Source organism: Magnolia sinica, chromosome 2 (assembly GCF_029962835.1).
Source record: "Magnolia sinica isolate HGM2019 chromosome 2, MsV1, whole genome shotgun sequence".
Lineage (NCBI taxonomy): Eukaryota > Viridiplantae > Streptophyta > Magnoliopsida > Magnoliales > Magnoliaceae > Magnolia > Magnolia sinica.
Genome location: NC_080574.1, coordinates 13,346,182 through 13,362,397, shown reverse-complemented (window position 1 = coordinate 13,362,397; position 16,216 = coordinate 13,346,182). Strand labels below are relative to the sequence as shown.

Sequence of the window (16,216 nt, the reverse complement as noted above, 5' to 3'; positions counted from 1 at the left end):
TCTAATATCTATCTATTATCCACGAAGGCACCTCGATTCTCAAATATAACAGTAGGTAACACTACTCTAAATCTAGAAGCAAGGATCTTGGCCAAAATCTTATACGGACTCCTAATTAGACTGATGGGTTGAGAAAGTCTTTGAGTGACTCGGCCCCTTCTTTCTTAGGGATGAGTGCTATGCAAAATGCCCCCATACCTTTGGGCAATTGACCTATCTCCCAAAACTCTTCTATAAAGACCACAACATCCCTCTTGAGTGTTTCCCCAAAAAAATTATAAAATGCCATAGGAAACCCATCTAGGCCAAGCGCCATGTCTTTGCCCAAAGAGTCTAATGCACATTTAATTTCTTCTTTTGTCCCTTGCTTCTCTAGAGAGTCCTTTTCCACGAACGATATGCTATCAGAAGGAAGATTGTCCAGCTGAGGTCTTGATCCCAACTTAGTTGATAATAATTTAGAATAAAATTGCAAAATGGCTGAACAAACCCATTCCTTCTCCTCAATTCTCTGACCTTCCACCTCCCAACCGCTTATACGGTTATTCCACGCCCTTGCACTCACTGTACTGTAAAAAAAACGTGTGTTCTTGTCCCCTTTTAGTCATACCACCCTCGGTGCACCATGCCATTTAATCTCCTCTTCCTTTAAATACTTGGAATATTCTACTGACAGGGAGATTCGCCTTTGCCGCTCTTCTTCTGATAACTATCCCCCTTCCTTGAGATCGAGCCCTTGTAGTTCAACTAAAAGATTCTTTTATGAACAGCTGAATGAAAAATAGAGGCTATTCAACAGAGACGTCAACTTTCTTTTGGGAAGCGATTCCTGAAAACCTATTGGGTGTGATGCTCAATGCAAGCATGGTCTGATGTTATGCTCATACAGAACATGATGCTAGCCCTATGAAGGTTTTAATGGTAAATCTGCATTTCTAACATTTAATGGTGCTTTTTCTTATTCGTTGCGGCACACTTTTCCTGTGTGAAGCAATCTACCTGGCATGTAAACCTACAATCAGGCAGTAAAACCAAGTTACTCTTGCCTATGTTATATGGTGAACATGGTATAATCAGTGAGTGAATACTCTCAACACAATAAGCACTCCGAGGAACATGATTAAACACAATCCACATTGCACTCGAACTAATGATTTGAAGCATACATTTATACTAGTGGACATGCATAGACAAACAAATAAAAAGACTGATCAGTAGAAATCTCAAATAAAGGTAGATAATTACTTCACTAAGAATGAGGACTCCTTTCTTTGCATCTTGGCATGCCACAAATTCATAGCTGACAAGATTCATCCCATCCCTCAAAGATGTCACCAGAGCCACATCTGAACCAAAAACAAACAAACGAGTAAATATCAAGTCAAGAAAAAGACTGAAGCACACAACATTTTGAATCACAAACCTCACACGAAAAAAAAAAAACCATAGATTAAATAGAGAAGAAATAAAACAGCAGACTTGTTTACATAAAACACTTCACTGTTCAAAACCACACCACTGATCTTTTTCAATAGTATCACGCCATTGACATTCTTTCATAGATAAACCTACTCAAATTGATAAAAAGATTAAGCTATTAACTCTCAGTTTCAATTCACTATGTAGGAATTTAATAATCACCATAAGAAACGAACAAAGCACTTACGATAATATTCACCATAAGAATTTAATATCCAACCCCCTCTCAACCCCGCTTTTTTCCTTTACCACTTATGGTCTTATGGTGCTCCTCCTTGGATGTTGGCGTTCGCTTGGCTTGTGGGAAGGAAGAAAGTTCTTATAATAGATAATTTACAAAGAAGATCTTTGGTCCTTCCTTATATCTGCTTAATGTGTATGGCGGATGTTGAATCAATAGACCACTTATTCAGTCATTGTGCGTTAGCCCGCTCTATTTGGGATCACTTCTTTCAGTCCCTCCACTTCGATTGGGTTATGCCAACGATGACACCAGATTTGTTGTGAGCCTGGCACAGGGGCGGAGTGGGAAAATTAGGGAAGGCAAATTGGAGATTGCTTTTACTTGCGATTTGGTGCTCGATTTGGGGAGAGCGAAATAGGCGTTGTTTCTATAATAGGAGTCGTTCTCAGTGTGAGGTGATGAGGGAGATTACTTGTAATGTAAGGAGTTGGGTGTCAAACAACTATTTACTCCAAAAGCTTAAGCTGTCAGAGTGTGGTGTATCAATATATATCAAGGGACTTTATTACCTCAATACCCCCCGCACATGCGGGTGGGAACTCTGCACAGGAACATACTGACAATGGTGAAGGGACACTCACACCATAAATAGGCCGGGCTTGATTGCCCGGTCCCTAGGCCAGACCTGATTTTCCTGACCCCCCGTGGGAGAATAATATATTAGCAAGGCATATTTGCTGCTCTCGAGATTCGAACATAGGACCTTCCGCTCTGATACCATGTCAAACAACCATTTACTCCAAAAGCTTAAGCTGTCAGAGTGTGGTGTATCAATGTATATCGAGGGACTTCAACATTGGGCTTTTTATGTAAAGACGATTAACCCGGCCAATCTCTCGCTTTTTCCTGAGGGTTAGGTGTGGTTTGCTTTCTTCGGGTGTCTCTCCTCTTTTTTGAGTTGTAGAGTTTGGGCTGTTTTAGCCTTTTTGTTTGTTTTTGCACTTTGGCGCTTTTCTAATAAAATTGTTGTTCTCTCTCCAAAAAAAAAAAAAAAAAGAACAAAGAAATTGGCACCATTTCCAAAGTTTTTAAGGTCATCTCATAACTTTATGTTAATGGTCTTTCCACACATCATGAAGGATACGATCAACAGACAGGTTGGGCATCAGGATATGATCAACATACGGGTTGCGCATCACGTTTCAATAAGTCATCTGATGATAATTCTCGATGGGTTCAAATGTGACTTGATTTCTAAGTTAAGATTATCAACATTAGCCTAGTGTTTTTTAGCAACTCTTCTACATGCTCTTGATGAGATGAATGTCATAGACTGTTCATTCCTGGAATGCGAATTCCTTACACAGTCTCTCTCTTCACAGAGTGTTCATAGTTTTAGAACTGCTCAAACAATAGACAAATGAAATGCAACAAACATTTATGTTCGATGTTAGGACAATCTAAGCAGGAAAGCGAGAAGCTCAACACGATGAAACAAATAAGTACCTGTTACCGCGTAGAGTGCACATAATGCATGGAAATCAAGGGAACGGTCCTGAAAAAGACAAGAAATGACCAAGAGAATTTAATTTTCTTCAAGTTGAACATAAGAGTTCAAAAATGTCGGCTAACATGCCAGAGCACAGATTGCCCCACAATAAAGAGCATGAGATGATAAAATAAAGTACCCACTGCTACTAATATCAGAACCATAAACTTAGAGAGTTTGCTCCCATACACTCAAATGAATTATAAACAGTTAAACCATGGATAATATTAAAAATACTCATGAGGTTATGCACTCTTTGAAACAGCTAACTCAAACCAACGACAGAAGTTGAAAGTGACTCCCTACCACCTCTCAAGAGATGAGAAACCATATCGTGAATGTGGAAGAGTCTGCTTGGTTGGTCATGGTAAATAAATCTTGACAACAGACAATCTCAAGGAAAAGAACTCTCTGCTGAGCTTTTATTATACATGCTGGTTCCTGCAGTGTTAATTGGTGAAGGATGTCTGGTCCCATTTTGTTGAGTGTTTTGGGATTAATTGGGTGGCTGAATGATTGGTGATCTAGCTTTGTGACATCAGTGATCTAGCTTTTCTCTCATGGCCTCACATTGGTCGTGCTGGGTGTTTTTCTTTATGGGAAACCATTCTTTATTGAAAACAAAAGAGAAGATACAGCAGGGGCAGCACTCCAAAAACAGGAGCCAGTCGGCTAAAGCACGGCTCATAAGCAAATAAAATATAAAACTGACCAAACATAGAATGGGGTAACAAACAGCACAACAGGGCCCAAAATTAGCCCCTATCCCTGAGATCTTGCATTTACATTTTGTTTGTTTTGTTCAACAAAAGAGTCACTCAGTTTGTTGGCTGTCAGGCTTCTTTGTTTCTTCCCTTTTGTTTTTAATACTTTCTAGGTGATCTCTCAAAAATAAATAAATAAAAGAAAATGAGAAACCATGTAGTAGAACTTGATAAAAGGACATGCAAGGAAAGTTAACGTGTGCGTAGCACATGAAAACCAAGGAACATGTGCCTAATGCATGAACCTGAGGGCTAAGGCAAAGATGAGAAGCACCAAAACATTTAACTCAATTGCATAACTGTGAACTAGAGCATGATTGCAGTTCATGAAACAGAAAATCTGCTCTTGAACTGATAAGCATCACAAATCACAATACCTTATGAGAAGGTCAAAATGAAGAAAGCGGACCAGATTGGTCAACCCCACTAATGATAATCAACGCATCTCAGATCAAAAGGAGCTAGCCACACAGGCAACCGAATTAGATCGGTGGACCCACAAACAATTAGCTCAGATTGATGGGCCCCATATGCAGTTCAATCAGGTTATGGACTGCAGACATGTTCATTTTTCACATGTATGTACCATTCACACATTGCACCATTCACCTACACGCTGTTCTGACGATCGACCATAGTTTATGCATGCATCGTTGGTCCATACATGAGGATTTGGAATGTTTGTTAGTTTCTATTTCTAGTTTTCTATTGTATTCAAGTTAGTAGTATGTTTCCTTCTTTGTTTGAATGCATTTAGCAAGCAAAGTAATTAGTGGAATAGATAGATTAGGAAAGTTACTGAAAAAAGAGATGACAAATACAAGACCATACACATGATAAACATGTTAGTTTGAACAAAATTTAGAATATTATACTTCTAGAGATTGGAATATGTGAGAGTAGAGAATGATTTGATGAGGATAAAGTGAAGAAGAGATGAGAATATTGAGAGAGAAGAAGAAGAAGGAGGAGAGTTTGGGAGAGATGATGTGTTAGGCTTGCTTGCCCTAACACATAATATTTTATTATGATAAAGCATAAAGTACATTGCTGTAGAATAGGGAAGTGTGCACATGCACTTACACTAAAGGAGCCCACTAACCACACACAATACACAATACAATACACTAGCATTCTCTATACTCCCCTTCAAGTTGGAGCATAGATGTTGATCATGCCCAACTTGTCATGAACACGATGAAGAGCATCTCAACTCAAGGATTTTGTAAGAACATCAGCAAGTTGATCCCCAGATCGAACAAAAGGAGTGATGATTTCCTTAGAAGCGACTTTCTCCCGAATAAAGTGACAGTCGACCTCAATATGCTTGGTTCGCTCGTGGAAAACTGGGTTACGAGCAATATGGATGGCCGCTTGATTGTCACAGTGAAGAGGAATAGGATCCGAAGGAGGATAGCCAAGTTCTTCAAGAAGATTGCGAAGCCACACGAGTTCACACGTCGCATGAGCCATAGCACGATATTCTGCTTCAGCCGAGGACCGAGCAACAATTGGCTGCTTTTTGCTCTTCTAGGTTATAAGATTGCCACATAGGAAGGTACAGAAGCCGGATGTAGAGCGGCGATCAAAAGTACTACCTGCACAATCAGCATCGGAATAGCCAGAAAGATAAAGATGACCATGCAACTGAAAGCGGAGGCCAAGACCCGGGGCTGATTTTAAATACTGAAGTATGCGGTAGACAGCCGTGAGATGAGAAGTACAGGGAGCTTGCATGAATTGACTAACAACCCCCACCGCAAATGAGAGATCTGGGCGAGTAATAGTCAGGTAAATAAGCCGGCCTAAAGTCGTCGATACATCTCGGGATCAGTAAAGAGAGCACCATCATCTGGTCGAAGCTTCTATGAAGTATCCATGGGAGTGGTAGCAGGCTTGCACCCTAACATGCCGGTCTCCATGAGAAGATCAAGCACATATTTTCGTTGTGACAAGACCAATTTGGATGATGAGCTAGCAACTTCAATTCCGAGGAAGTAGCGAAGAGGACCAAGATCTTTAATCTCAAACTTAGTCTTCAAAAAGTCTTTGACCTCCCTCATTCCAGCAAAATCACTACCAGACAAAACAATATCATCCACACAGACAATGAGAACCATGATGCCCGTCGATCGACGACATATAAAGTGAGAATGATCGGCATGACTACGAAAAAAGCCAAACTCCAAGAGAGCCTGACTAAATTTTTCAAACCATGCACATGGAGATTGTTTGAGTCCATAAAGAGCCTTCTTCAACCGACATACAAGTGCAGGGTTGTGAGAAGCAACAAAGCCAGGAGGTTGATGTATGTAAACTTCCTCTGCAAGATCCCCATGGAGAAACGCATTCTTAACATCAAGCTGAAACAAGGGCCATGATAAATTAACGGCCAAGGAGAGCACAACGCAAATGGAATTAAGCTTAGCCACCGGAGAGAATGTCTCGAAGTAATCCACACTATGAGTCTGTGTGTAACCTTTAGCAACAAGACGGGCTTTATAGCGATCAATTGAGCCATTTGGAAGAAACTTGATTGTATAAACCCATCGACAGCCAACAGGTTTATGGCCTACAGGAAGTGGCATAAGATCCCAAGTATGATTCTTCTCAAGAGCAGACATTTCTTCCATCATCGCCTTTGTCCAAGCAGGACTCTGAAGAGCCTGTGAGAGAGATCTAGGAATAGTCTGTGATGAAAGGGAAGCTACAAACGACTGAAAAGACGGTGAAAGATGATCATATGAAACGAAATTACTAATGGGGTGTTGAGTATAAGATCGTGACCCTTTGCGCAAGGCAATGGGAAGATCTAAACTCGAGTTAAGAGAGTCACCTGAACCAATATCCAAAGAGAGCAGAAGGGTGGATGGCTGAGCTTGTGAGGATTTATCTTGACGATGATACACCCGCAGAGGCTTAGGCTCACCCATATCACCAACAGGATGCTGAATAGAGGGGAGAGGAGTTTTCCATGATCACTAGTGGAAAGAGGATAAGAGTCATACTCCCCCTGACTCGCAAGAGGATCACAAAGGGAACAGCCTGGAGAGGAGAAAAAAGAAAGATCCTCAAAGAATGTGACATCGGCAGAGACGTATTTCTTGCGAGTCAATGGGTCAAAGCATTTATACCATTTCTGACTCCGAGTATACCAGATAAAGACACATTTAATCGCCCTGGGGTTAAGTTTATCATTTCTCCCATCCAAAATTTGAACCAAACATGTACAACCAAAAACTTTAGGTGGTAGAGGAAATGGATTATCATGAGGATACAATATAGTAAATGAAGATTTGTAAGACAGAATACGTGAGGGTATACGATTAATAAGAAAAGTAGCAGTTAAAATAGCATCACCCCAAAAATGTTTGGGTAGATGCATACCAAGCAGAAAGGTGCGAGCAACGTTAAGAAGATGACGCTTCTTTCGTTCTGCAATACCATTTTGTTGAGGAGTGCGAGCACATGACGTCCTAGACAAAATACCACGTTCCTGCAAAAAGGACAGAAAGGCAGTAGACATGTATTCTCCCCCATTATCAGAATGGAGGGATTTGATGGAATAATGAAATTGAGTGCACACTTCATGATAAAACACTTTAAACGCATCAAACATTTCACTTTTAGATTTCAAAAGATAAATCCAAGTCATGCGGGAATAATCATCAATAAAGGTAACAAAATATCTAAATCCAAAAGTTGAGGTAACCGGAGCTGGTCCCCAGACATCCGAGTGAACCAGATGAAAAGGTTGAGATTTCCTCCCAGAAGAGCTAGGAGGAAACGTAGCACGATGATGTTTAGACAATTCACAAATATCACAACATAATGGTTTAGTGACAGATAAGGAGGGAAACAAAAGTCTCAATCTACCAATGGATGGGTGGCCTAAGCGGCAATGCCACCGAGTCATGGACTCTCGATCTAGAGAAATGGTACTAGAAGCGGCAACAAGTGTATCATCGAGAAGATAAACGCCTCCTCGCTCAAGCCCCCCACCAATCACTCTCTTCGTCTGTAGGTCCTGAAACAAACAATAAGAAGGAAAGAAGGTGATGGAACAATTGAGTGATTTAGTAAGAGAGCTAACAGACAATAATTTTAATGGAAAATGAGGCACATGCAATACGGAGGACAGAGACAAGGAAGAAGAGAGAGGGATGGAACCAATCCCAGAGATGGGAGATTGGGTTCCATCTGCGACTGTGACATATTGAGTGGGAGAAGAAGGAGAATAAGAAGAAAAAAATTGCAACTTACCAGTCATATGTGAGAAAGCTCCAAAGTCGATGACCCAGGAGGTAGGAGAGGATGACGCAAGAAGAGCAGTACCTGACTGGGCCGAAGCTGCGTGAGAAGGCTCAGGAATATCCCGAATGTGAAGCCACACAAGGGCATCATATGTCGCCCGAGAAATGATAAGAGACTCCCCTGAAGTAGTCTGCTCAGCTGTCGGGGTGGAAGACTGTGTCCCAGAAGTAACGGTTGAAGCAACAGAAGTAGCGGCATACGTAGGACGACCATGTAGCTGCCAGCAATAATCAACAGTGTGATTAGTTCCACTGCAATGTGAACAAACGCGGGAACCATCACGTCCTCGTCCACGTCCACCATGACCACGAAGACTACGGCTGCCACGACTGCAATCTCCGTCACGGCCTCTACCACGACCAGCAAAACCAGAAATGCGCCCTGAGCTTAAGGATGGAACCCGAAGACCAAGGGAGGACTGATCGCTAGCAAGATGTGCCGAACGTTCGGGTGGCACAAATGAATGAGAAGAGTAGAGGCCATAGCACGCTGACACATGGCATAGACTGTCGTCAATAAGGGAAGAGGATCCTGCATAACAACCTGATCGCGAACGTGAAAATAATCAAAACTCAACCCAACGAGGAACTGCATGATACGAGTATCATCCCGTTGCTTATGAGCATGTTCATGATCCTCTTTACATTTGGAAGGAAGAGGCTGATACATATCCAACTCATCCCACATACCCCAAAGCGTTGGATAGTAGTCTTTTAAGGATCTGAAGTTTTGTTGAAACCGAACAATTTCTTGAATAAGCTGGAATACCTGTGAAAAATTCTGAGATTCCAAGAACATATCATGAAGCGTATCCCAAATGCCTTTAGCCGAGGATAAAAACATCACTGAGTGGCTAATCAAGGAATCCATGCTATTCAACAACCATGCAATTAACTTGATAATTCTCCTTTGTCCAAGACTTGTAGGTAACATCTGTAGAGCTTGGGGGATCATCTAAAATATACGACAACTTGCCACGGGCTCCTAAAAATACTTTTACAGATTGTGCCCATTGAAGATAGTTATCACCATTCAACCTAATGGAGGTAATCTGCAAGGGGTTGGATTCAAGAGACCCTATGCCAAAAGATGAGGGCCCTTTGTCGGCCATAGTAGAGTCCAAGAGAAATAAACCTATGCCAAGAGACCCCCAATGCTAAGAAAGACTGATCCAAACAACTCTATCTAACTCAATCCTTCAAGATAACAAGATATAAACCTCAAACAAATATCAATCATCCAAAAAATCATGAAACGCAGTAAAAAAGGGCCTGACGAGTGAAAAAACGGCCTAGCCGCATGCCCGTTTGAGGTTAAAAACCTCTCAAACATTGATCTTAAGTAAAAAATCCACCATGGATAGCTTGGGAGGAAGATTTCGGTCCATCTTAAGCAAAGAAACCAAAGAAAAGCTTACCGATTTGAGGTAGATCAAAGAAAAACGAAATCTAGGACCGATTTTCGAATTTCTCTATTTCGCCCAAAATACCATGAAATGAGGCCCAATAAATTCTGAAAAAAATTATGACAAATCTTCTAAAATCAAGATCTATCAAACCCCTAAACTTTTAGCTCAAACGGAGTCCATACGTCCGTACAACGCTGACGTCAGCTGTACAGCTGCTGACGTCAGCAAGGTGACGTGTCGCCTCTCAACTTGTTGAATGCGGAATGTCTGGATCTTTGCTTTGATACCAAGTAGAGAATGATTTGATGAGGATAAAGTGAAGAAGAGATGAGAATATTGAGAGATAAGGAGGAGGAGGAGAGTTTGGGAGAGATGATGTTTTAGGCTTGCTTGCCCTAACACATAATATTTTATTATGATAAAGTATAAAGTACACTGCAGGAGAATAGGGAAGTGTGCACATGCACTTACACTGAAGGAGCCCACTAACCACACACAATACACAATACAATACACTAGCATTCTCTGTAGCGAGCAGTGTGATTCTTCTATCTTTTGCTTGGGTGTGGTGCCCTAGAAAGACTGTGGAACGGTGTTATAAAATCCAAACCAAAGCAAACAGTCAGAACCAGTGATTTAAATATCGGTATCAATGCATGTATAGCACCATAGGGAATTGCAGGATCCTACTAACTAGGTGCCACTCCCACTTCGTATCCCTGCTTCCGATTCTCACTCTCACTCCGACTTTCTACATATATTTTGCACGTATCCATGATACGAGGAAATTTTATGAAGGGTCTTTGGCAAAATATCGCAATGTATCGATACATTGCGGTATGTCGGCAATACATGATGATATTTTATGTGATACAGGGAAATGTAATTACTCTCCTTGTATGTTGTGTTGGCCACATGCAATATTGATAGCATCGACTGATACTATCGATGTTTAAATCACTGGTCAGAACACTAAGCAGGCACTAATACGGGCAAGGTCACTAAAAACACCATTCAACCAAGGTGATCAACTGTTTTCTTAAATCTATTAAAAATAAATAAATAAATAAACAAGTTCAAAACCACGTTCGCCGCTTGGAAAACAAACTCCTTAGCACTGACAAATTCATATCATTTGTTAGTTCTTTGCATTTCAATCAAACTCAATTAAGGAGATTACCAAGCCAGAATGGGTAGGAATGGTTAGACCAGCTGTTGGACTGAACCACCCACAAAAATAGGTTGGGGTCTAGTCCTGGTTTTAAAACATTATTGTTGAAGTCTATCACCAATCCCTCCCTTTTTCTTTTCTTTTTTTTCAATTTCTGCAGATCACAATGGAGTTTTGTTACAGGCCATATCGACCACCCCCATTAAAGCATTGCTGTTGAAGTCCATTGTATCCTTTACGAATACAATTTTTGTAACGGCATCGGCTGCATTGCTGTCAAAGTCCTTTGTATCCTTTATGAATACAATTTTTGTAACGGCATAAGCCACCCCAGTTACAGACCCTCCCTCCCTCTCTCTAACACACACACACACACACACACCTCTTTTTACTGTCTCTCATTTTTCTCATCTTCTTTTTGCTGAATTTCGATGTAATGGCACCTCATCCGCCAAGTAATGCTAAATTTGTGTTTGATTATAGCTTATTTGGTTGACTTCCAACAGGTCAAGCCAACAATCATCATTCATATCAAAGAATGGTATGATACACCATTAAAAACATGTTAACACACACACACACACACACACACACACACACACACACACACAAAAAGATTTTGGTGTTTTACATTTTCTCCTATTCTCATGATTAATTTTCAATTTTTTCGACCAAAAATAAAATAAAAATCAGCCTATATGAGCCTTTATCATCTTATACAGGTCCAATCTGGTCTGATATATGCCCCATATCATATCATTTTTGAGCCCAACCATTATGCCCATGATACCAATATTCAAAACCTGGCATGGGATAAAATCATCAATTGTCACTGAAGATAAAAAAGGAACGATACAAAGGCAGATTATAGTGATGGTTTAGCACTTAGCACAAAAGCAAAACGCAACGTAAGTTGTTTTCAAGCTACGCTGATTAATGAAATCAACCTCACCTTGCATCCCAGGTCAAAAGGCTTTGACTACACGAGATCAGACCATATTGGTGGGAACCACAAATGATCAAGACATTGGTGGGCCCCATAGGTGGTATGATCAGATTATATGGCATGTGCCTTGTGAATATGTGAATTGTGGCTCAAAGATAAGAGCAAACAATTCAACATTTGAAAAGGCAATGGAAGGCGACGAAAGATTGACACCAGCAAAAATTGTGCCATGCCAAGTGCCACCAGGTAGGACTGCATGATCAATTGTCACTAAAGTCGAATAAGACAATACAAAGGTGGACAGCAAAAAAGCAAAAACTAAAGGGCGAGTTCTCTTCAAGGGAGGCATGCAATCAACCCCACCATCACATCTAAGATCCAAACTCCAAAGGGGTGGGCCAAACAGACGACCAAATCAAATTGGTGGGCCCCGAAAATGATCGAAGCAAATTGGTGGCCAGCACATGTGGTTCAATGAGGTCATGGAACACATGCCTTGTTTAGAAGTGTGCTCGATTGATGCATGCACAAGTATGCACTATTAACACATGTTGTATTCATTGTACACATGCACAGATTGGCTAGTTAGCAAGTTCCTATTATTAGTTATTCCTAACACTTGAGGATGTGGACCGTACAGCTGGCAGCCCACCTAATGGATGTGGATGTGGGCCATCCTATTGTACAGCCCACCTAGCTTCTTTCTCTTTTATATTTTGTGTTTATATAGGATTAGGACTCTGTTGGATTTTTTTTTTAAATTTTTTGAAGATTGCAAATATTATAAAGGCCAAAAGGCAACAAAGAAAAAATAGAAAACTATAAAAACAAGCAAATAAAAATAAATAAATAAATAAATAAGGCATCAAAGAAAAACAGAAAACTAGGAAACTACACAAATCAAAACAGGGTTTGGGCCCCAAAAAAGACTTAAAAGGGCTATGCACGTTGATCCAGAGCCTAAGAACTCAAAGCCCAATCAGCAACATCTCTAAGGATGAGCACTAAAACGCAAGCCGAGGATGAGAGCAAATTATGGAATGTTCGAGTTTCTTTCCCTCCAAAAGGCCCAGAAAGTTGCAAGAATTAAAGGTGCCAAGGAGATTTCATGGTGACCCCGTCGTGGAAGAGATTACCACAAACCAAGGAAAGCATCACCCAGCACATGTTCAGGCGATTTGGGATGGCCAACCAGATTTCGAAGAGCAAGTAACAATGAATGAACAAATGGTCAATGGACCCAGCATTCTGCTTGCAAAGAAGGCAAATATAGAGTGAACTCATGCCTCTTCTTTGTAGGCTGTCAATGGTGAGGGTGCGGCCTCTAGCCAGGATCCATGTGAAGGCTACGATCTTTGTGTGTGTGTGCGCGTGTTAGGTACTGAGTGTTTGTGGGAAAAAATCTAGTCATGTAGAAAAGTAGGTAGCTAAGTCTTATCACCCAATAAAAAAACTGAAGCAAAATATAGAACAATGGCTCATACTATTTGTGAGTTAATGTGGATCAAGAAACTATTATAGGAAATGGAGTTTGCAGTGAATCTACCTATGTAATCGTTTGGTGATAATCAGGTAGCAACCCACATTGTAAACAATCCGGTCTATTGTGAAAAAACTAAGCATATTGAAGTCGACTCCCTTTATTCGTGAGAATGTCTCCAGTGGTGAAACCACTACACCATATGTCCAATCTCAAGCTTGTTGATGTATTCACCAAGGTCTTTCCTCATAGTCAGTCTACACACATATACTCTAGGCTTAGCATCGATAAAATCTACACTCCAAATTGAGGGGGAGTGTTAATGCATGAGGGTGTGGGCCATATAGCTATACAACACCTGATTGACGCAGATGTAGGCCGTCCCACTGTACGGCCCACCTAGCTTCTTTCTCTTTTATATTTAGTGTTAATATTGAATTAGAACTTATTTAGAATATGAAAATTACTAGTAAGGGTATTTTTGGTTTTTTGGTTTTTATTATTAATATAAAAGGGAAGAATGGGGACATCCAGCTCTCAACTCTTTTTCCTCTCCTCCCAACTCTCCTCTCTTTTCTACTCTCCTCTTCTTCTTTCTTTAATATATGATTCTATAATTACTTTCCTATCAATCAAGTTAGTAGTAAGTAGCAAGGTGTTCCGTAACAGTAACGGCGGCCATAACGGCCACCACCGTTACCTTTACGATACGGGGCATAACGGCTGTTACAGCCCCGTAACGGCCGTTACGGTCTCTCTTTTTTATTTTTTATTTATTGAAAAAAACTCCGGAAAAACCTATATCTGCCCCGTAATGTTGATTAAAAAGTATGAAAAACTTGTATCTGTTCCATAATAGACCATTATGGGGCTATTATGGCCTTTATAGGGGGGATGTAATGTGCTATTAACGGCAATTTACGACCCCGTAATGTGTAACGGTTGCCACCGTTACCTTTACGTAATGGCCTTTACGGCACACCATGGTAAGTAGCCTTTTTTCTTTCTTTCTGAAAGGTGATGATGATTTTATTAAGCCTAAAACAAAAAAGAGCAGGGATGGTAAAGGGGCCTTCCAACTGGTCCCCCCAACCCTCACCAACCACATTACTCTTACTTTGAGGGTAGGAAGACTCTTCGTTTGATACTGAATCAATTGAAAGCAATTCAAACACTCGTTCCACTTTTGAGAGACCTTGTTTATCACCCGATTTCGATATTTCATATATAAATGGCAATCTCCCATAGCATAACTAGGCTTAGCCCATATGATTGCAGTCTCATCATCCTTCAAACAGAGGGTGCACCCATTTGTGCTTACCAAATTCGTCCTTTATCAAATGATAAGAATCTTCTTTTTAACAACCAACCAACCAAAAGTGATCACTTTAGGATAACCAACAAAATGCCACATCATGCTTTTAGGCCTCAATGTTGTGCTGTCAAAACCACCCCATAGTCATAGAAAGATCTCATGTAAAACCTCCTTAAGGTTTCGAGCTTCCCCCACCAAGTATCCGCTTCATTAAGTACGACAAGAACTTCCAAACTGATCCACCAAGGCAGTGAATTCCACAATCAATCTTCCCTCATATTCTCAAAGACTAGGAGACCAAGCACCCCCATCCACTTTTTTATGAACGCCAAGGGAGTTTATTGGCAAGGGACGCCCATCCCCAATTAGACCGGAATATAGGAAATCATTGTTGATTCAGAGCAATGTTGCAGAATCTCATAACCGCATCACAGATAATGGAGTTTACCACAGCAAGCATCTTCCAATAACAAGGCTCTGTCGCCTACCAATCTCCAAGGCCATGCATTCCGTAAAATTTCCAATTCCTCCCACCACATCCTCCCAAATACCCAAAGATCTAAGTAGACAAACCAACCTCCCTCCCAGATACCTTATTTTCTCAGGGTCTCTTCTCCTGAAAGCTATTTTCATCAGTTCCAAATGGCCAAAACCATTTCCAAGCGAGGCCATAGTCTTTAGATCTTTAATACCCACACCTCCATGGACTTTAGACTAGTAGACCAATTAGTGAACTAGTTAGATTAGAAGTAATTGAAGAATGGACTCAAACACAAGACTATACACATGTAATAGACATTTTATTTTAAATAGAACTCAGAGTTATGCTTTCAATGATTGGAATATATGAGAAAAGTGACACTTATTTTATTTTTATTTTTTCCTCTAGTGGTGTGATGTCCTTGAAGACTTTTGAAATCCTTCAACAGTTCTTTTTTTCACAATTTTTGCACATTACTAAGGAGTTTTGGAGAAAGATTCAAAATCACAATTTATCCCTTTATATATATATATATATATATATATATATATATATATATTGAAAGATCATGAGATTTGTATTAAGAAGAAAGAAAGAAAACAAACAAAGAGAGCGGGGCCGCTGAGGAAGTGGACCACCTAGGCTCCAAGGAAGAGAAAATCACAGCCCTTAAGATAATCTACATTTAAAGCCCACTTTACCATTAGGCTTTTTACTCTACGAACTATAGACTCCATGGAATTGGAAACGTCCCTGAAACATCTCGGTTTCTTTCTTCCCAAACAGACCACCAAACTGTCAGAAGTGCCATTCTCCATAACAATGTCCTATGCTTGCCTAATCTGACACCATGCCACGCCTTTATGAGTAGACCTGCCGAACCAGGGAAGGACCAACTGATTCTAAACTGGTTTTAAAATTCTAACCAGATTTGATTGATAAAAGGGCAGTGAACAAGAAGATGATCAACTGATTCTTCATCCGCCATGCAACATAGACACACATTAACTATAATCATCCCCCTTTTTCTCAGATTGTTGACCATGAGCATCTTCTTCTTTCCGACCAGCCATCCAAATGATGCAATCTTAGGAGGGACCGGATATTTCCAAATCTGATTGGTCA

General features: G+C 40.5%; 1 protein-coding gene across 7 annotated transcripts in view; it reads right to left on the bottom strand.

Annotated features, from left to right (window-relative positions):
• Positions 1–16,216, bottom strand: part of LOC131235637 (alpha,alpha-trehalose-phosphate synthase [UDP-forming] 1-like) — a 75,518-nt gene that overhangs the window by 37,579 nt on the left and 21,723 nt on the right. For all 7 annotated transcript variants that reach the window (XM_058232936.1, XM_058232929.1, XM_058232946.1 and 4 more), the window contains exons 9-10: positions 3,170–3,218; positions 1,246–1,346 (exon numbers count right to left, since the gene is read on the bottom strand). In XM_058232936.1, coding sequence (XP_058088919.1) covers positions 1,246–1,346; positions 3,170–3,218 — 150 coding nt within the window. The remainder of the gene's footprint in view (positions 1–1,245; positions 1,347–3,169; positions 3,219–16,216) is intronic.